This window comes from Phacochoerus africanus, chromosome 13, assembly GCF_016906955.1.
Source record: "Phacochoerus africanus isolate WHEZ1 chromosome 13, ROS_Pafr_v1, whole genome shotgun sequence".
Lineage (NCBI taxonomy): Eukaryota > Metazoa > Chordata > Mammalia > Artiodactyla > Suidae > Phacochoerus > Phacochoerus africanus.
The window spans coordinates 20,582,637-20,604,906 of NC_062556.1; the positions used below are offsets into that span (position 1 = coordinate 20,582,637).

The 22,270-nt window shown below is 46.3% G+C and overlaps 1 protein-coding gene across 4 annotated transcripts in view; it reads right to left on the bottom strand.

The window, feature by feature from the left end:
• Positions 1-2,826: 2,826 nt before the first annotated feature.
• The window catches only part of LRCH1 (leucine rich repeats and calponin homology domain containing 1), a 217,135-nt gene continuing 197,691 nt past the window's right edge, over positions 2,827-22,270 (bottom strand). Inside the window, exon 19 of one of the 4 annotated variants that reach the window (XM_047756122.1) lies at positions 2,827-5,658. In XM_047756122.1, the coding sequence (XP_047612078.1) occupies positions 5,548-5,658 (111 nt within the window). In that variant the 3' untranslated portion in view covers positions 2,827-5,547. Of the gene's footprint in view, positions 5,659-15,406; positions 16,347-20,157; positions 20,424-22,270 lie in introns of those variants that run through there. The other 3 variants (XM_047756124.1, XM_047756121.1, XM_047756123.1) reach the window with 3 other exon arrangements.

The window sequence follows — 22,270 nt, forward strand, 5'->3', positions numbered from 1 at the left end:
TCAACACTTCTCTGAGTCAGAGAATCCCTCCCTGCCCTCTTCTTGGGGACGTTTGCCCTACCTTCTCAGTGACACCATGCTCAGCGCAAGGATCCTCAGCTCCAGACCTGCCGGGCAGGGTACTGTCCTCTGCCCATTAACACGTGTAGTTCTTCAAAGATCTTTAGATTGGATACGGCTGTCTTAGCCCTGGGTGTGTATAGATACAGATGTCCCGTGCCGCTGCTGGAAGGTTCTGCTTATCTATTTAGATGAGTCTCAAGTGCCTTTCCCAAGTGGATCGATCATCCATTAAAAGGCAGAACTAAGGCGTTTCCATCGTGGCCCAGTGGAAACAAACCCGACTAGGAACCATGAGGTTGTGGGTTCGATCCCTGGCCTTGCTCAGTGGGTTGAGGATCTGGCATTGCCGTGAGCTGTGGTGTGGGTTGCAGACGTGGCTCGGGTCAGGCGTTGCTGTGGTTGTGGTGTAGGCTGGTGGCTATAATTCCGATGAGACCCCTAGCCTGGGACCACGCTGCGGGTGCGGCCCTAAAAAGACCCCCCCCAAAAAAAGGGCAGAATTGAGAAGCCAGGACACCTGCTGACTAGGGGATACCTGCTGACCAGGGGAGCATCTCAGCCCTGGCAGCTCACCCCTGGTCTGGGACTTTTTCTTTCACATGTTAAGAAAGATAAATTTTGGAGTTCCTGTCGTGGCGCAGTGGTTAACGAATCCGACTAGGAACCATGAGGTTGCGGGTTCGGTCCCTGGCCTTGCTCAGTGGGTTAAGGATCCGGCGTTGCCGTGAGCTGTGGTGTAGGCAGACGCGGGTCGGATCCCGCGTTGCTGTGGCTGTGGTGTAGGCCGGTGGCTACAGCTCCGATTGGACCCCTAGCCTGGGAACCTCCATATGCCTCGGGAGTGGCCCAAGAAATAGCAACAACAACAACAGTAACAACAACAACAACAACAACAAACAAACAAAAAAAAAAGAAAGGTAAATTTCTATTTTGGTCACTGTTATTGGAGTTTTCTGTTGTTTGCAGCCAAACTTTATCCTATCTCACTGGTCATTTTTTTGTATGACATTAACATGGCTTTGTTGGCTTTCTTTTTTTTAAAGGCCACCTCCGAGGCATGTGGGCGTTTCCAGGCCAGGGACTGAATCTAAGCCATAGCTGTGCCAATGCTGGATCCTTTAACCCATGGGGCTGGACCTGATCTGTGCTGGCTGACCTCCGGTGAAAGAGGGAAGATTAGCTAACCAGTCCCACTGGAGTCGTTACTACCCCAATCTCTCAGGCTCCCCCAGGAAGAACTAGGAAGACCCCCAGATGCAGCTATTGGCTAGAATCCAGGCTCTGAGACAATCCCCACTGTGGCCGATGCTGTGTGGCCGAGCTGCTTGGGTGACCCCAACTCAAACATGCCCCTGCCAGGCTCCCACACACACACCTCCCCCAGACCCCTGCTGCCATCCCTCCCCTTGTCCTTCACACATTCCAGTGGATCAGCCAACTTACGATGCCAAGTGTCTTCTTCATAAGGAGAAGGAGAGCAAGACGGCTAAGCTGTGGGAGTGGGCACAGGAGCAGCACCTCCAGTCAGAACATCACGGGCCAGCGAAGCTCCTTCTGACTTGGCAGCCCTGGACCTTCACCGTGGAGGCTCTGACACTGGTCCCTGCCGTTCCTGCCCAGGCTGTGGGTTTCGGGTCGTGTGTGTTGTGTGTTGGTTGGGATGAGAAGACAGAAATCGTCCGTCAAAATTTTCCCTTGAATTCCTCAAGGCAGCTGCTCTTCTCCCAGAGGTGGGCTGGATGTGTGGGGGAAATGAGAACACCGGCCCGGATTCATGCGCGGGGAAATCAGGGCCGCCCGCCACTTCACTCTCTGAGGCTCAGATTCCTCAGAGAGAGGACCAGACCACGTGGTTTCACCACAGCCATTGGAGAACCTTCAGGCTTCCTTGAAGATGCTTCGGGAGCTACCACCCAAGGGGCAGGGGGAGGGACCTGATGCCCACCTTGACTCTAGCCCATTCCCCCCCCTCCCCGGCCAACATAGCAACTCTGCTTTTTTTTTTTTTTAATTTCTTTTTGGCTTTTTAGGGCTGCACCTGCGACATATGGAGGTCCCCAGGCTAGGGGTTGAATCCGCGTTATAGCTGCCGGCCCACACCACAGCCACAGCCAACATGGGATCCAAGCCGCATCTGCAATCTACACCACAGCTCACGGCAATGCTGGATTCTTAACCCACTGAGCAAAGCCAAGGATCGAACCCACAACCTCATAGTTCCTAGTTGGATTCGTTTCTGCTGCACCATGACGGGAACTCCCACAACTCTGCTTTTAACTGCTGTATGTCCTGGGGGTCCAAGAAAAATTTTAGTTTGAAAAAAAAAATTTTCCTATTTCTATATAATATAAAATATATGTATATTCACACATATACACATCTACATATGATACACATATACATCTATATATATGATTGCCACCATCTGTTTTGTCAATGAAACTCTATGCATAATTTCTTCTGTGACCATAATCAACCTTGGGGTCTCATGGGTAGGTCAACTGGAAGATGGTTTGTACAAATTCGAAGTTTTAGTGGCTGGTATATCATAAAAGGAAGGCTATTCGCACTGGGCACATTCTGTCCACCGAGGATGCAGACAGCCGGCCACGCACATCTTACTGCACAGAGAAACAATATACGAGGATCTTGAAGACGTCTTAACCATACGAGAACTGCATTTTGAAGGGAAAAAAAAAAGCCATTTTATGAAATATTGAAGCCATTTGTATGATATAGTCAACCGCAAGAAAATACTGAAAATTCATATCAAAAGAAATACTTTAATTTTGAAAAAAAATCTCTGAAAACAAGGATTACAGAGCTTCATGTTGCTATATACACAGGTTTAAAAAAAAAAATCTTTCAGGACCCTGCATTCTCCATGCCCATCAAGGTGCAGTCATCTAAACTCCTACTGCTGTCATCACCTTTGTGGCTTACATCCAAGACGCTCCTTGTTCACACGTTTTTCTTCTTTACATCATTCTGCTATTTGAGAAAACAGGTATTTGTGCAGTACAGGAAAATCTTAAAATATAGTTTAAGTTAGGTTAAAGTGCACAGTACATTTGATAGGAGTAACTTGCTAGCTGCCAGCCCAAACCACTGTTTTCAGGAACCCCTCCCTCTGGCAGCCGGAGGGCAGCCTTGGCGTTGGCTGCCCTAAGCCTGTGTTCAATCCATCCTGTCCTCCTGTCTTTTTTTCTGTGTTCACTTGGATAGCTGTCTTACGACCTGTCTTAAAACTTACAATGGCTTTTCACAAAGGCGAAGATGCAATCAGCAATCACTAGACTTTGAAAGAGCAGTTACTGGGAAATCTAACTGCAGGGTGGCCGAAGGCTCACGGAACTGCCTAAAATAGGTTGTGTGTGTAACTCTCTCAGACCAACACGGATCCCTTTCCTCTGCTAGGTTTTCTCTAGTCTTTTTTTTTTTTTTTTTTCCCCCAGGGCTATGCCTACAGCATATGGAAGTTTCCAGGCTAGGGGTTGAACGGGAGCCGCAGCTTTCAGCCTACACCACAGCCACAGCAATGCAGGATCCCAGCTGCATCTGCGACCTACACCACAGCTCACAGCAACGCTGGATCCTTAACCCACTAAGCAAGGTCAGGAAATGAACCTGCATCCTCATGGATCCTAGTCGGGTTCGTTAACCGCTGAGCCATGAGGGGAACTCCCTCTCCAGTCCTTATTTCATTTGCTCTTGCTCCCTCCTGGCCACTCAGCCTCAGGAATGCTACTTACTTAACCCTCTCCTGAGCCCACCTTGGGGTCGCATGCATCTGCACCACCAATTTTCTGACTCACTTCTGTGCTTTCATACCAGACACTGCAAATCTTACAGTGTTTTTTACAGACTTCTTTGAAAGCCATCAACTAAGCTGCAATCAAATAAGCATGTCTACATCTCAGAATTTTTTTTCTTTTTTTAAAAAAGAAAATGTGCTTATATCACACGGTGAGTGTGCCAAACTCTTTTTTCTTTTTATGGCCACACTCAAGGCATATGGATGTTTCCAGGCTAGTGGTGGAATCAGAGCTGCAGCCCCCCGTCTACACCACAGCAACGCTGGATCTGAGCTCCATCTGCGTTCTACGTGGCAAGATCCTTAATCCACTGAGCAAGGCCAGGGATCAAACCCGCATCCTCACGGACACTAGGTCAGGTTCTTAACCTGCTGGGCAACAGGAATGCCTCATTTCCTCTTTTGAAATAGGCAATGGGAGAAGTACTGGTTTCCTGACCCAGGTCCTGTGTGCCAAGATAATTCCTGATCACACTCAGCCAAAACTGTCCTCGAGAAACCTTTTTGGTTAAACGGTGATCTTTTTCTCATCTCCACTTTCCCTGCCTCTTCCTTAGTATCTACCTTTGGTGCTAGACTTTTCATTACCCAAGTCACAGTGCAAAATGATACAAGACACATGCTGCCGATACTTGCTACGTCTGTGTGTTAAAATGTGAAGGTTCTGTGCATAGCAAAATAAGGATGAACCCCAAAAGGTGATTGTTCACATTTGATCTTCAAGTTTAATATGTCTTTTTTTTTCCCATCACAGCTATTGACACATAACTTTGGGGTGCTCTCTTGATTTCAGTCAGTTCATTATATCAGGGGGACAAAAGGGCTGCTGGAATGTAGGAAGCTGGATGGAATGCAGAAATATAAATAAGACCAATGTTGCATAAACCAAAGTGTAAATAATGCCTCCCCAGAAAACAGTTCTCGTCACAGAAGTGCCTTTTTTTTGCTTCTTTTTTTTTTTTTTTTTTTTGAGTCATAGACAGCAAAGAACATGACAGTGGAAACCTAGGTCTATGTGCACACCAAAGAGGATAGAAAATAACTCAATATTTATAATATTAAAATAAAGTGTTTAACCACAAAAAAGCAGTAATAAAATAGTTTCCTAATTTACAATTTGCATCCAAAGGATGAATAACAACTCACTAATAAATAATATTTATATAAATATTTTTTATGTCGAAAATAGTTGTGTGTTTTTTGTTGTTGTTTTTTAAAGGCAATGGTCTCAAGAAACTTCTTGAAAAATTTGGTGGCAACAAACCTGATGGAGTCCCCCCGCCCCTCCCCCCACCCCACGAACCACGCAACGCGTTTGGTTTCAAGAAAACAAATGCACCTTGCGGCGGGACGGTTGTGCTTGGTGTTTTGGTGATGGCAGTGGGTGAGCGCGGAAGAGGAAGGAGGCTGCAGAGGCATCGGCGTGCTGAGCGCGTCTTCGCAACCAGCCCCCTCCCAGGTTTTAGGTAAATACCTGTCCACGTCTGGACCTCGGAGGTCGGGGAGGAAAGGGGGCCGGGGTCTCCTCTTAAGCCCTCCCTTCAGTTCAGCTCGAGTCAGGGAACCGACAAGCAGGACGTGGGAGGGCGGTGGGGACGGGTGCCAAGAGTGGAGTCCAGGGTCCCTGATCCGAGAAGCATCTGAGCTGACGCAAAGGACAGCCGCTAGTCTCATGTGAAAAGAGCCTTGGTGACAGCTACGTCTAGCAATGCTTGAACCGTAATGCCCACTTTGACCAGGCCTTTCTCTTCAAGGATGTGATGGGGCAGACACAGTTTTTCCTAAAAAGAAGAAGAAAGCATTGGCTTTTATTTTATTATGTATTTATGATGAATGATTTTTATTTTTTCCATTATCGCAGGTTTACAGTGTTCTGTCCATTTATTTATTTTTTGTGATTTTTACTTTTGCCATCATTGTTGGTTTATGGTGTTCTGCCAGTTCGCTACTGTACATTGGCATTGGTTTTCAGATGACTGGAATCTAATCACAAAACCTTGAGACACACTGACGGGAGCTCAGCGGAGCTCTGTGGCAGGCCTGTCTGATCCCCTCCGTCTGTGCTCCCTCTCCTGCTTTCAACCCACTGCAATGACCTTTTCTGGGTTCACCGAGAAAACAAGGACTGTTCCACAAGGGAGGGTTGTTCTAGGAAGGCTTCTAATCATCCTGAAATCTACAAAGATCTAGACACTTCAGAAAACATGACACTAGACAGCTGAGCTCCATACAGTCAGTTGGAAACCACACATCAAGAACACATTAGCTTATATTCTTATAAAGCAAGATTGTACACAGTCTCTCACCCATTTATTTATTTATCTGTCTTTTTGCCTTTTCTAGGGCCGCTCCCGAGGCACATGGAGGTTCCCAGGCTAGGGGTTGAATCAGAGCTGTAGCCACCGGCCTGTGCCAGAGCCACAGCAACCCGGGATCTGAGCCGCGTCTGCGACCTACAACACAGCTCATGGCAACGCCGGATCTTTAAGCCACTGAGCAAGGCCACGGATCGAACCTGCAACCTCATGGTTCCTAGTCAGATTCGTTAACCACTGCTCCACGAGGGGAACTCCTCACCCATTTTAAAGGAGTTTGAATGCTCGTTTAGACAGACCACACAGCATCCTACTGACCGTAAATCTTGGTTTAGTTCATTTGATTTCTCGTGATCTCTGGAATGGAGGCATGCTTTCTTCACAGTTCAGGAACAGCCTTGTAAATAAGTCATTTTAGCCACAACTTTTAAGAGCCTCTCTTTTAAGATGCTTTTATAAAACTGTCAAAGACACAAATGTCCTGCTACTTTCTTATGTTGTATTTTTGCTTTTGGAAGATGTCCAGCCATACTACTCAAAGGAGGTAATCAAGTCGAATCACTCCCTCTGTGTGGCACCCTGCATATTCAACCAAACAGTTTACAAAAGAGCAGAGACAAAATAACTTCACACTTCTGTCATTTGACCCTGGCCTGATACCGTACAAGGAAATCTCTTTGCAGAGCGTGTCTCCTTGGCTGGCAAACGACTCCACAGCAAACTCTCACTCCCATCTACCCCAAGATGGTATGTTCTCCACAGTTCAGTGATCGCTGTTTTGTTTGTTTGTTTGGGTAGGTTTGGGGGGTTTTTTGGTTTGTTTTTTGTTTTTTGGGGCCGCACCCACAGCATATGGCGGTTCCCAGGCTAGGGGTCCAATCGGAGCTGTAGCTGCCGGCCTACACCACAGCCACAGCTACACGGGATTTGAGCCACATCTGTGACCTACCCCACAGCTCATGGCAACCCAGGTCCTTACTCACTGAGCCGGCCAGGGATTGAATGCACATCCTCATGAATACTAGTTAGGTTCGTTCCTGCTGAGCCACAGCAGGAACTCTGATGGCTGTTTTTAAGGAGTTTGGAAGTGGACTCTGCCTCAAGCTCCAGGCGGTGGACACAGTGTTTGCCATGAAGCCAATCAGTCTCTGGACAGAACCGTTTCCTTTCATGTGACTCTTGCTTGAGGAACCAGATCTTTCTGCTGCCTCCATGCAGGACTCTCCATAAACTGCCACCGAGATGGGCATTCTGCTCTTTAAAAGATCTTCAAAGGACACATGATGGCATCTCCAAGAATCTGTTCCACAACCTCGGAAAGGCCCGTGGGTCCCACACGCTCACCGTCTTCCCAGCCCCCATCCCTCCCACTTCCCTAACCAGTGGCAAAAATCAAAGTATTTCCCACTCTGACACCGGGCCTTAAGAAATGGCCACTTGTCAACATAAAACACTTGATTCTTTTTGTTTTGCTTTTTAGGGCTGCACCTGCGGCATATGGAGGTTCCCAGGCTAGGGGTCGAATCAGAGCTGTAGCTGCCGGCCTACACCACAGCCATAGCAATGCCAGATCTGGGCCACATCTGTGACCTACACCACAGCTCACGGCAACGCCGGATCCTTAATCCACAGAGCAAGGCCAAAGATCGAACCCACAACTTCATGGGTCCTAGTCGGATTCGTTAACCACTGAGCCATGACGGGAACGCCAGTTGATTCTTTAAAACGCAATTGTAACCATTATTTCAAGTGGCTGCTGGGTATCAAATAGGATTCTCTCGTCATAAACGGTATATGAGACGGGGATGCAAGTTTATGCTGCTGTACCCTTTCCTGACACCTTCTGTGTACCACGGGTTTGTGGGATCACTGAATCTCCTTTCACTGCTAAGGCGGGTCCCACGGGGGCAGAGCAGGTTTCCTCATTCTTATGGCTCCCCTGCTCCCAGAGCACCCAAGCAGGGAATTATAAATGGCTAGTGATTATGGTTAAGCTCCTGGTGCAAGGATTACTTGGGGGAAAAAAACCCCACAAATCTTCATTTTATACCATATGCTAAAATCAATTTAAGATGAGTTGAAGAATTCAATGTTAAAAACCCCAAATACTCTTCTCAATAAAATATAGATATTTAATATTCTCTCTGATAAATGGATAGGGAGGGATTTTCTAAGCTAGAAGAGGGATATAAAAAACCACAGAGGAAAAAATTAAAAAAAAAAAGATGATCACCTGAAAACATAAAGCTTCTGTGTGTCCAAAAAAACCCAAATTAATTAAAAGATAAATATCACACTGTAAACAATTCTTTGCGTCAAATTACAAAGGGTTTTATGTTGACACATAAGCTCAACAAATCGGTGAGAAAAAGAGATCAAGAGAGCACCAGGCAAGGAATATAAACGGAAATTTAAAAACAAGGGATTTGGGAGTTCCCATCGTGGCTCTGCAGGTTAAGAACCCAACTAGTATCTATGAGGATTCAGGTTCGAGCCCAGGCCTCGCTTGATGGATTAAGGATCCGGCATTGCCGTGGCTGTGGTGTAGGCTGGCAGCTACAGCTCCGATGCGACCCTTAGCCTGGGAACCTCCATATGCTTCAGGTGCGGCCCTAAAAAATAAATAAATAAATAGGCTACAAAATAAAAACAGCGGATTTGCCCAGGGCATTTGGAACAAGATCTTCTGCTTCTTGACCTCAGTGTTCACCTGTGTTTAGTCCCAAGTGTTCCTGAATTCTAGAATATGTGCAGAGCCTAAATCTCTGTGTGCCACGTGCCTTTGAGAGGGCTCTCCAGGGCCCAGCTTGAGCTGTGACCTGTCTCTACAACAACTGCTCCAGTCCCACTGAGTGGTGGCTCCACTGGTTAGCAGTGGTGCGTTTCCAGGCCAGGGTTCATGGTTGGGAAGGTCTGGAGGCTCCAGAGAAACAAGGATGGGAAGACACGGAGACCTCAGTCTCCTGCTAACAGGACCCTGGAGAGGTCACACAGCATGTTAGCTAAAGGACATCCTCACTCCCAGGCACTTTCTCGGCTTCCTGGTCTCCTCGCTTCTAAACCAGGTGCAGAGTTCAAGATTCTCCCTCCCACCCTTACAGCTGGCGATGAGTAAAGAGAAGACATAAAAAGGTACCCCTTGGAGTTCCCATCGTGGCTCAGTGGTTAACGAATCTGACTAGGAACCATGAGGTTGCAGGTTTGATCTCTGACCTCGCTCAGTGGGTTAGGAATCCGGCACTGCCGTGAGCTGTGGTGTAGGTTGCAGATGCGGCTCGGATCCCGCATTGCTGTGGCTGTAGGCCGGTGGCTGCAGCTCTGATTCGACCCCTAGCCTGGGAACCTCCACGTGCCACAAGTGTGGCCCTAGAAGACACCAAAAAAAAAAAGGTACCCCTTGCATCCTTCCTGGCTTTCTCTTTTCATTCCAACTTCCTAAGAAGCCCTGAGGTGCCTTCGGATTACATCATGGGGTCGGAGGTACCTAAGAAGACTCGCATCAGATCATAGAACCCATGGCAGCTGCGGTTATTCTATCCCAGGACTGCGAGGAAGACCCGGATGGGAATTACGACTTGAGGCGCTGGTTACCAAGATGCACAAGGGAAGCCTGCAATAGGGAGGGGCTGCAAGGATGACCAGAAGGCCATTTCCCTCCCCGTGGTCCTGTCACTGCCTAGCCCGTGGGGGAGGGAATCCTTGAAGGGAGCTGGACATTGGGATGGGGAAGCTGCCGCTGTGGATTGACAGGTGGAGGCGAAATAAACAGCGAGGGATCACCTCACCCCGTCTACCGTGGATTTTAAGGCGCAAGAGGTGAACATTGCCAGTGAGTTTAAATGCACTCAGATTTTACTGTTAGAGGATGTTGGTGGCTTTCATTGAGAACGTACCAGCAGACTCTTCTGGTACAGCACGAGCTCTTTTTGTTGTGTTTCTTTTTAAAGCACGGAGCAGAATCCTTAAGCCGTATCCTGTACCAAAATATCCCAACCCCCCTCTGCCGACCTCCTCCTGTCCTGTGTATTGTCTCTCCAGTGTGGAAACAATTATTCACCCCGACCCACTCACTCACTCCGCTTCTGAGTCACAACAGGCAAGGCTGGAAAAGGCGGGCAAGCCATAAAGACGAAATTCAAACGTTGCAAGACTCCTGGGGTGCTTGCTACAGACCTGGCAGCAATCTATCAGATTTTCGTAGGTTCTTTCTTTATGACAACTCTGCAAGGTAGATACACTACCTCTATTTCACAGACAAGAAAATGGAGATGGAGAGAGTCTAACTTTGCTGAAGTCACACAGCAGCAATACTAGACTTCTGAACGTGTGTGTCATCTTAGAAACACGGCCTCTTCCAGGACACCATGCTGTTTCCCATGACGTCCTTCACCGACAAGCAAGTCGGTTCTGTCTGTGCCCAGGAGACAGGAAGAGGCCCCTGTCCCCGTCAGCATCCTCTCCAGGCAAATCCCACCAAATTCAAGGTCAGGTGGCTATGAGGGAACCCTCAACTTGGGAAAAGGCATTGGCTTTGCCAGTTGGCTCATCTGGCTTCTTATTTAAAAAAATTAAAAAGTTTAAACTATCTCCGAGTTCCCACTGTGGTACAGGGAGGGTTTAAGGATCCAGTGTTTTCTCTGCAGCAAAGTGGATTCCGTCTCCGGCCCAGCACAGTGGGTTGAGGATCTGGCGCTGCCACAGCTATGGCGTAGATCACAGCTGTGGCTTGGATCAATCCCTGGCCTGAGAACTTGCAGAGGACACAGATGTGGCCAAAACATAGGTAAATCAAATAAATTCTATATCTCAAGTGTTCATGACCTAGACTAAGCAAAACTACTCTGGCAGTCCAGGACAGCTATAGAATGCTCATTAATTTTCAGAAGTTAGAATGGAAAGTATGAAGCCTCATCACATTGATTAGTTACTCCTGCCAGGGAGGGACAGGCATTTGTTCTGGCAGAAAACACCATCCCCACCTTGGCTCTCCTGCCTCTGCCGTTCCTAACACCTCCCAATCGCTGCACGCCTGCTCCCAGGCCACCTGTTGGACAAAAAGAGTGAAGGCATCCACGTGGCACCTTTCATTTTGTGCAGTCGGCTTGCTGGCACCACACGGACTGACCCTTTAAATAAAACCGTCTGCGTCACTTCAGTGTAAGAGAACCTGGCTTCCTGCCAGTCACACGAGGACTCTCAGCAGCAGCTTCTTCCGATGTGACACGCAGACCACGTCAACCTCTCACAGACCCAATGGATCCCCGTCACTCTTCGTTGGATTCTCTGCTTCCCAGCCGTGCTACTTTCTCGAACGTTTCTTCTCAACACACCTCTGCCCCTCCCCTCACCTCCCTAACCCATACCCCGCTCACCTGGCTATCCCTACACACCTTTGAGGGCTCAGTGTAAACATCACGGTTCCAGGAAAGCTTCAAAGACCAATCAATCAGTCCCATCAGGATCAGCCCCCTGTCCAGAGTTTCACATACAGAACCTTGTACCCAAGCTAGCGCAGGTCTCATCACACTGAATTCCTCTTTATTTGTCCGCTAGGTCCACTGCACAGGGGCCAAAAACCTGCAGGCCAATCCAGCCCATGGCCTGCTTTTGGAAATAAAGTTTTATTGAGACACACTGACCCGTGTCTGTGGCTGCCTTCTCCCTACAGCAGCTGAGCTGGTGGTCCTAACAGAGATGGGATGGCTCACGAAACCTAAAATATTTACTGGCATTTTACAGAAAAAATTTGCCAACTCCCGGTCTGGAATCTAAGTTTTCTGAAGACAGGGTCATGTGTCATGGTCACCTTTTTATTCCCAAGGCTGGGTCTTATACAAAGAGTTCTCATGCAGTGTTCGAGGAATGAATGAATGAACAAAATCATAAACCGAATCCAACGGAAAGCCAAGGAACTGAACCCTGATTGTGTGTGTGTGTGTGTGTGTTGGTCTTTGTAGGGCCGCATCCATGGCATATGGAACTTGTCAGGCTGGGGGTTGAATCGGAGCTGTAGCTGCTGGCCCATGCCACAGCCACAGCAACACCAGATCCCAGCCGAGCCTTCCACCTACACCACAGCTCACAGCAACGCCAGATACTTAACCTACTGAGCGAGGCCAGGGATCAAACCTGTGTCCTCATGGATGCTAGTCAGATTGATTTCCACTGAGCCACAGACAGGAACTCCTGAACCCTGATAATCTTAAGAAAAAAAGCTCACATTCAATATACCTGTTTATTGAGAAACCTAATTTTGAAAACCAAATCTCCTGAAATAAAATCATATTCAAATATTTTTCACCTAATCCAAAACCATTTTCAAGCTCCTGAAATTTCAATCTACTGCCCATTATTTTTACCCTGTAGAGGAAGCATCCTTTGTCCTTATGACAGAGAGCAGCACGGATTTGAGAGAGAAGACCCGAGCTACCATTCACTAAATTTCATTTCTTATTCACAAATCGATGGCATCAGGATATCAAGTCCCTTTATTTGTCTACTCACTGATGGGCTCCCTACTCCTTGTCTTGATTTTGAGTTCTATGGGGGCCTTTCCACCAGCACATTTTATAAATGTCTCTCTCGAAGGATAGTCAGCTGCATACGATCCACAAATCATAACCAGATGGAACTAATAGAACTTACTGAGTTGTCACATATTTTGGAAAACTTTTTTGTTTTTTTAATTATTTTTTTGTTTTGTTTTGTTTTTTTTTTAGGAGCTGCACCCACAGCAAATGGAGGTTTCCAGGCTAGAGGTCCAATCACAGCTGCGGCTACTAGCCTATGTCACAGCCACAGCAACGCGGGATCGGAGCTGTGTCTGTGACCTACACCACAGCTCACGGTAACACTGGATCCTTAACCCATGAGCGAGGCCAGGAATCGAACCTGCATCCCCATGGATACTAATCGGGTTCATTACTGCTGAGACACGATGGGGACTCCCTGGAAATCTGCACACGAGTGACAAGTCGCCACCAACTGCAAGAACTGGAGAAAGAGAACTTCCTATTTCAAACAGATCTATTTCAAAAAAGAGTATGTAAATAACTAATATAAAATGTTAATACTAGGGGAAACTGGATGAAGGGTATATGGGAATTTTCTGTACTTTTTCCACAATTTTCTACATATCTAAAATTATCCTCAAGTTTTTTTCAATAAAAATATGTAAATAAATGCTTGGTAATTTTTTTATCAAGTATTAGACGTCCTGAAAAAATAGTGTTTTTTTGTGAGAGGATGGAAATTTAGTATGCATGCATAAATTACACAACTAAATCCCCAACCACCTCTCAGATGACAAGTGGGTCGGCCAGGTATCCCCAGGCACCTGGCAACGGCAGGCATCACACTAGCATATGAGTCGGTGTGTTGGTACCTTGGGGAAGAACCATGGGGAGGCTTAACAATATTCTGAAGTGAAATTAACAGCTTGGTAACAGGCAAGACAGTTCATTCAAAGCATTGCCTCAAGGGCAAATTTAATTGCATTCTGCTGGTGACCAGACTACTTGATGAAAAAAATACTATCCAACGGATCCCCAGAGGAGCAGCACATTAGGGTACAGACACACTAATGACATGAGAAATCAAAGTGCATTCAAAAAATACTCTGGCTGCCAGAATCGAATTATGAAGAATGATGTCAGGTCAACACTGAAAATGAAATCTGATTTCACAGGATTGTGCTCCTCAGTCTTTAAGGACAGATTTTTTTTTTTTTTGGTCTTTTTAGGGCTGCATATCGAAGTTCCCAGGCTAGGGGTCGAATCGGAGCTGCAGCTGCCAGCCTAAGCCACAGCCGGAGCAACATCGGATCCGAGCCGCGTCTGTGACCTACACCACAGCTCACAGCAAGCCGGATCCTTCAACCCCTGAGCGAGGTCAGGGATGGAACCTGCGTCCTCATGGATGCTGGTCAGATTCACTTCCTCTGTGCCATGACGGGAATCCCTGACAGAATTTTCTTTCAGGTGACCACCCAGTAAGACATCTCTCTCCTTCCCCTCTGCTCCCCCCCTGCACCGCCCGCCAAAGAAGAAACATCCAGATGGGGTGACCACTGGCGGGAAGCCTCAATGCACCGCAGAACTGGATGGAAGTGCTAAGCACGACTGGGGAAGTGCAGAAATTAATGTACCGAAGGGCCAATAAAAACTTTGAATTAACACCCAAAATGCGTTTATTAAACAAACGTATGGCTCAGGGTGCTCGCGGACACTGTGCAACGGGATTTTATTGTGCAACAGATGGAAAGGTACAAGATCGCACCAACAGCAATTCAGTACATCTGCGGGTTACTTCATACACAGCCGAGGGAAATTAGATGATAGCCACATCCCGGTAAGTCAGCAATCAACACAAAGTCAGGAGGGGAAAGCTCCGTTACCTCAAGGTAGTATCAGATAAAGAATGTCTCCTGTTAGAAAATCTGATCCAGCAAAGGATCTTTAGAAATATACTCTCTTAAACGCTTTGGGTTTTACACTTTCTCAAGTCCCCTGGATTCATGGAAATGTTCAGAAAAAAATAAAATGATCTTCTTAGCAGTCATCTCTAAAGACAGTTTCCATCTGCGTACACTAGAAATTTATCTTGAGGACGTGATCTCCGTCATTCCCTCCAGTTTAAGAAGCAATATTTGGCCACCGGTTGAAAATTGAAGCAAAGAGGAGTCTGTCTTTACCTTGGACAGGGCTTTCTCGGGTTAGAAAATGACATCCCAGACCCAGGAACATCCTGGCCTAGGTAAGAGTCTCAGGGTGTCTTCTTTTAATTACAAACAGATCACAATGCTCCTAAATCAGACATAGTTCTTAACACATGCTCCTTTAAGCTTACTTAGATACAAATGCAGCCCGCTACGGCCAATGGAAATCAAAGGGTAAACGGAAACTTCGAGTCCCTGGAGAAGCACATTCTTCCAAAATAAGAGCAAATCTCATTGGCTCCTGCCACAGTAACCCAAGTCCCAGGACAAAGAATGTTCCATGACTCATGGCTTTATTTGAAAACAAATACTGTCAAATCCTTCACATTCTAGACTCGAAGTTATGATGTGATGTAGCAAAAAAAGCGCAATGACCCATTATATCATTTAAAAATAGAAATTCCTTCTGGAAAATGCTTGTCTAAGAGCTTCAGAGTAGACCAAACAAGGAATAAGAAGTAAAAATATACAGAAAGAGTGGTGTGCAGTGGATGCTCCGGGGCGGGGGGGGGCGGGCTAACGGGGGCCCTCCCCTGCGCCCCTTCTGCACAGCCCCCTATCAAGTAGCAGGGCAGAGGGGCTCGCTCAGGGTGGAAGCTGGGGGCGGGGGCTAACCTTCCCTAATGCCCCTCACAGCTTCCGCTGCAGGAGGCAGGGAGGGATGCGATCGGATGGCTAGCAAAGCAGTGCTTCTCCACATGGTATTTTGCAACTTGGTCAATAGCAATATCATTACAGATTTTTATAGACCCAATTGGGCCCCCAATGCTGGTTTTCTGTCTCCCCTGCAAGGCAGCCCCTCACCTGTCCAATCCTGAATTAGGATGTGACTTTAATACTGACCCAATGGGAAGATCTTCATATGCTAAATCCCCTCTGCTCCTATTCTGGAACCTTCTTCTGCTCCACCCACGTTAGCAAAGCTCACTGGGAGAGAGAAGAGGAACCCATGGCACTGCTGCCGGCACAATGTGGATGAGGAAGCACGAGCTGTGGCTACTCTTTGTCCCCACTGAGTCTCAGCAAGGGAGAGAAATTATTTCATGGGAACGGCGTGCTGTAATGCTTGTGCTTCTGAAAAACTGGACTTATAAATGGTCGCCTTCAGAAGCGGAGGGATTACTGAAGAGATGACAGGGACAGAAGCTGGCAAGGCAAAGGCCCAAGATGGGGAAGGACCCTGTCCCGGAGCAGGGTGACAGAGCAGAGCGTTGGGATGGACATGCAGGCATCACGCAGACAGAGCATTCCAGCGGTAAGTGATATAGATCAGCACCATAAAGAGAATGTGGACAAGACAGAAGCTTATAAGGTCCCTGGAGCGGAGGGCAGAGGTTGGTGGTGGGGCTTTCTCCCCGAGTGCCAGCAGAGTGTCAACAGTCTTTCGAATGTGACGAAAATCCAGCTGCAGGATGTCATACGGAGAGCAGAGGTCAGCCTATTCCGAGGGCAGCCGTCAGAACAGAAAGAGACAGTGCATACGATTAAAAATACACAGAACAACGGCTGGAGAGAAGCACACATTCCTAGGTACTAGCAAACGGCAAGAGCAACCTTCATTTCAAACAGGTAAAACCGGTGCAACCGAAGATTTTTTTTCCGTTCGTTACAAAAGAAAAGCAGCAGAACCAACGGGGTCTAAGCAAAGAGGAGGCAGAGAAATCCTTCACCCACCATCTCGCTGGGGACTGTATGTTCTGTAATTTATTTGTCATTCCAGCATTCAAGCAATTTGACCATTTCGTTGGGGAAATAACTCTTAAGAAACAATTTTAATATTCAAGTGGTGTCATGTTACCATCAACAACATAAAATGAAGAGCTTTTCAAACCAGGGACATTTAAATCTTTACCCTGCTAAAGGGAAACACGGCATTTTTAGAGTTCAGTCCTCACCTTTCTCTTAATGCATTTTTATCCTGGTCTATGAAGACTGAATATGAAATATTTCTCTCTCATAGGCCTGACTTGTTTTCCTTTAGATTCACTGATTAACTCCGGGGAGGGCTAGTTCTAAGATGTCCTTACATGTGCTAAATAAAAGAGTACATTACATTTCACTTCTTTGCAACTAGGCACAAACCAAAAGTCTAGAAGCAGTTTCTTAGATCTGCTGTTAGAGTAGAAGTCTATTCCCCCACAGAGATAGTATGTACATTTCGTCACCACTAAAAAGGTGTGGGGGACACCGGCCTCCATGTTTTGTCTACTTGACAGTCACTTTATCAACCGAATGCAAAAATACGAGGCTGGGTCTTAGGAGGTGACCCCTGGATGCCTACTGCTCTCAGGAAGGAAAGGGTTTTCTGACACCCTGAATTCCTGAACCAGAAATGCACACAGCTCCAAATTAAGAGTGATTAAAATTGCCATGTCAGTATGAAACAAAAGTTCTGGATTTGTTTCTAAGTTAACAATTGGAAATACTTGTGATACATTTCACAAATGCAGCTTTAGGTCCAAATTAGGCAAAGCATTTAAAATATATATATATATAATATATATTTTATAATATCCTTTGCAGCAATATTGCCCTTTGTTTGAGCCTCACTGCTAAGGAGATGCAGATCACAGAGCAAGTGAAAGATGATTCTAAGATCGTGTTTTGCTCCTATCTTCTGAAGGTAGCTTGATGCCCTCTGGTAAGGTGGGAAACTACAATGTCAAGTGTATCGATAAGATTATAAACCTCCTCTTATTTTAACCTATGAAGGTAGAGATACTCTTAGCAAAAAAAAAAAAAATAAGGATGTTAATAAATCCTGTTATATCTATTCAGATCATGCATCTCTTCTCAGTGGATTTGGAGGAATCCAACTACCACTGTTATTTTCTCAAGAATTAAAACAGCTACACATAGAATGGATTTCACTGGGACAGAGATGCTGGGCAGGAATTAAAGGACGGGGAACATCTAAGAGTCGTAGTTTTCTCTTGCAATAAGAATTTTCTATTGCAATGGTGAACTCGGAGCAAAACGGACATAAGACAGACGGCAGATGCAAACTTGAAATGTGACTGTCACAAACATAGTATTTCTATGTGAAAACCAAATTACTCTATCGCCAGTACATATTTCAGTACATTTCCTGGAACCCTATGGAAAAATGTCTAGTCTGCTCCCCAGCAACTCCATCAAAGCACTCAGAATCAGATCGTCTGCGGTTTGCAATGTTTATTTAGTTCGCTTCTCATATGGGCAGGCAACTGCAGACCATTCTTCTCACTCTGGAAATAATCTCATGATGCCACAGAATCTCAGCTTTATTCAATTAAAGTGGGTGTAGCCTAGACTCACAGTCATGGTGGGTGGTTTAAATTAAAGTGCCATCTCTGAAGAGAAAAGCATGGGTCTAAGAAAGATTGGCTGGCAGGCAAAAATCTGAAGCACCATAATGTGGAGGGTGGGCTACTCTCGGGTCCTATCCCACGTCACACAGCCCGTGGGCCTTCGATCAGTCCCTCGAGGATGCTACGATGGGAACCGGGGCTGAAATGCCGGGAAAGCTGGAGGCTTTACGACCCTGGTGCTTCCCAAATATCAATCTATTAATAAGAGGGACTTGGAGATTATGCTTTATTTTTTTCTTATAATTAAAATAGGAGGAGTTCCCTTTGTGGCTCAGCAGTAACAAACCCAACTAGTATCCATGAGGACTCAGGTTTGATCCCTAGCCTCGCTCAGTGAGTTAAGGATCCGACGTTACTGTAAGCTGCAGCTCCGACTGGACCCCTAGTCTGGGAACTCCCATGTGCCATGGTGCAGCCCTAAAAAGACAAAAAAAAAAAAAAAAAAAGGAAAACACAAAAAGGAAGTAAATTTAAAGAGGCCAAATTTCACCACATATTTCCAGAGCATTAAAGCCACGTTAAAACATGGTTAAGGGATTGGGATGAACTAGGAATCTGGGATTCATAGATGCAAACTACTGCATTTGGAATGGATAAGCACTGAGACCCTGCTGTATAGCACTGGGAATCATTTCTGGTCCCTTGTGATGGAGCATGATGGAGGATAATGCGAGAAAAAGAATGTATGTATGTATGTGTGTGCGACTGGGTCACTTTGCTGTACAGCAGTAAATTGACAGAACACTGTCGACCAACTATAATGGAAAAAATAAAAATCATTAAAAAAAACCCATAGTTAATACACTCAGAGTCCCCAGAGGCAAGTGCAGATGCTAATTCCATTACTGTGAACAGAAATCACAATCACCAGAGGGGAACTGATTCCCACACATGTCAACACAAGAGTGTGTGACAAAGATTACTATTAAAGATTAACTCAAGTTCCCCAAGTACTACAGATACAAAGAAAAATGTAGACAGAGCTGGCAACAGGTCTAACTTACAGACACTCTGAGTGTAATAGAGACGAACTGCTAAGACAGAATATAATGTCTAGTTAAATTTAATTTCGAAAGGCAGTAGCCTTACCAAGTATTTTTCATCTAAAATGTCACAGCACAGGAATGTTAACTGTCACTCTGAAAATTTAAAGCCCTAACAGACAAGGTGTAATCTGGCAGAGGGGGGCGAGGTAGAAAAAGGCTTCCAGAGTTTTCTCTGGATATATGAGAACTCATCACCAATTTTATGCACTTAGAAACTCTAATATTGATAAGCTGCTTTATCTAGAAATAGAAAGTTTTCTCAAGAAGCTGCTGGGAGAAACTATTTATTCTCTACCACGTACATTTGAAAGGTTGAGAGATCACTGACCAGACGTGGTTCTGCTAGAGATGACTGGTTTTTAGAGACTGGCTCTTCTTAATCAATTATGAATTTAAGAATTGATATTAATAAAATACTAACTTGGTGTCAATCTACGTCTCTGGTTATCCAACTTCAAAAGTAACCAATGTGAACAGAAACGTAAATCTTCTAAGAAGAATCTCACCCCCCCCCAAAGTGTTTATTAGTTATGACTTTAATTGCTACTAAAGTCATCGACTTGGGGATGAAAAAGAGGCATAAGGCTCAAAGAGGAGAAGGAACTCTTATCTCCTCAAGATTAAAACAAAAAAGGTAGCTTCAATTTACAGAATGTGCTTCCATAAAAAAAAAAAAATTGAGATTAGTTACATATGTACAGTGTCCTAAACCACCCAATGGATGTAAAGTAGGAAAGATTTTGCAATTACTTTCAAATATAATGTCTCAGGATAAAAATCAAAAAAAAAAAATACAAACATGAAAGGTACTGAAAGGAAGATTCAGCCATAATTTCATTTGTATCAACACAATCATCATTAGACTCTCGATATACTTTAGGATTTTATTTTTAACTCCGTTTGGCTGATGCGGAGGCGGGACATCAAGGGATCTATCCTTGTGGACATGGAGAAAATCCTTCCACCTCCCACCATCTGGCAAGGACCCTTGGCCTCTGTGCTGTGCTAGTGGAGTTGTGTTCTCATTCTCTTCCTTATTTCCTCTCTCCAGACACTGCCGAATACGAAGGGCCAGGCAGCTAGAAAACAAAGTGCGTGTCCAGTCCAAGTTCCTTCCTCCTATAAACAGGGAAAGCCTGTTAAATTAAAGACCTTGCTCCTAACAGAAGCTGGAGGCCAAGGCTGCTTATTTAAAATCCAGTAGACAGACAGAGATCAGGGTCTGTAAGGGAGACGTGGGTGATTTCTATCAGAAAAGGACCAAGCGTCTCCCCGCAGACAGAGACCTGGGCAACTTCTATCAGAAAAAGACTAAAGCTCTCTCCTTTTTTTTTTGCCATTTCTTGGGCCGCTCCCGAGGCACATGGAGGCTCCCAGGCTAGGGGTCGAATCGGAGCTGTAGCCACTGGCCTACACCACAGCCACAGCAACGTGGGATCCAAGCCATGTCTGTGACCTACACCACAGCTCACGGCAATGCCGGATCCTCAACCCACTGAGCGAGGCCAGGGATCGAAGGCTCTCTCCTGGAACAGCGACTGGGAGACTCCCCTCTGAACTGGCCCTAGGACCATCTGTCTCAAATAGTTCCCTAGTGAGTGAAAAAAACATCTAATACTTTTGATGCTTCCTAGATTTCTTTTGACCTGAGATGATGATAATAAAAGCTTTGAAACAGCCCTAAATTTGGATCCGTTTGAAAACCCTCAGGAGGTAACTGTGAAAACTCTCTATCAAGGTCAGAGGCTAGGAATGACCAAGCTGACTCAGAAAAGGAGCAGGAAGCCTCCCTAGGCCCACAAATGCCTCATGACCTCAAGGCTCAACTGGAGTCAAATTCTTGAGTGATACAAGGACTACAGTGTGAAGAATCTAGAAGCCCACCAGGGGTAAGCCTGTGTTCAAGATCAAGTGGACACCTGCGCCAGAGGTCAGAGACGGCTGCGGAGTGTAACCACTGGCATCAACACGACAAGGGGCCACAGGATGGTGCCAGCAATGTCACCCAATGCCCAGATGTTCCGGGGTCCTGGATGCATGCGGGGTAATTTTCCAGCAGCTGAGCAGCCGACGGGGGAAGGCAATTACGGGGCTGCGGGAAGGAGCTGAGCGTTCACGGAGCACTTGCGCTCAAAGAAAGCTTAAGGGTCCCGTGATTTTCAAACAGTATTTAGCAAGAGAACACTCTCCCCCCAAAGGAACTCTTAACTGGAAATCCAATACATGCCAGAGGCAAAGGAGAAAGAGCTATGGCTGGAGCTTGGCTTTCCCTCACCTCCTGTGCGGAGCCTCTGAAAAAAATCAAGGGCTCTGGAGAATGTGGCTTCAACCCACTGCTTAAGTCCAACACCTGCAGTCTGCAGAGCAGGGAACTCTGCCACAGAGAGCCTGTGTGTGTGCTGGGAAAAAGGCAGGCTCTTGGTGTGGACAGAACTGGGTTCACAAGCCAGCTCTGCAATTCCCATCGTGGCGCAGCGGAAACGAATCCTACTAGGAACCATGAGGTTGCAGGTTTGATCCCTGGCCTTGCTCAGTGGGTTAAGGATCCGGCGTTGCCGTGAGCTGTGGTGTAGGTCGGCGGCTACAGCTCCGATTCGACCCCTAGCCTGGGAACCTCCATATGCCTCGGGTGTGGCCCTAAAAAGACAAAAAGACAAAAAAACAAAACAAAAACAAAAAACAAACGCCAGCTCTGCTGCCTCCCTGCTGCAAGTGTAAGCTCGGGAAATTGTTTAACCTCTCTGGACCTCATTTTCCTCAGAGCATGGTAATAAACTATTTCCTTCCAGTCCTCCACCGGGAGCAGCTGAGAAGAGGATGCAGGTGTAACAAGCTAACTGCCCCAGGTGTTGAGGCGCGTACCTTCGGGTCACAGTACCAGTTACGGGCCCAGGCGTGGCTAATCCACCTCCAACCTCGCGTGTCCCTCATTCTGCTCAGGGATCCCCTGTGCTCGCCCGCGCACT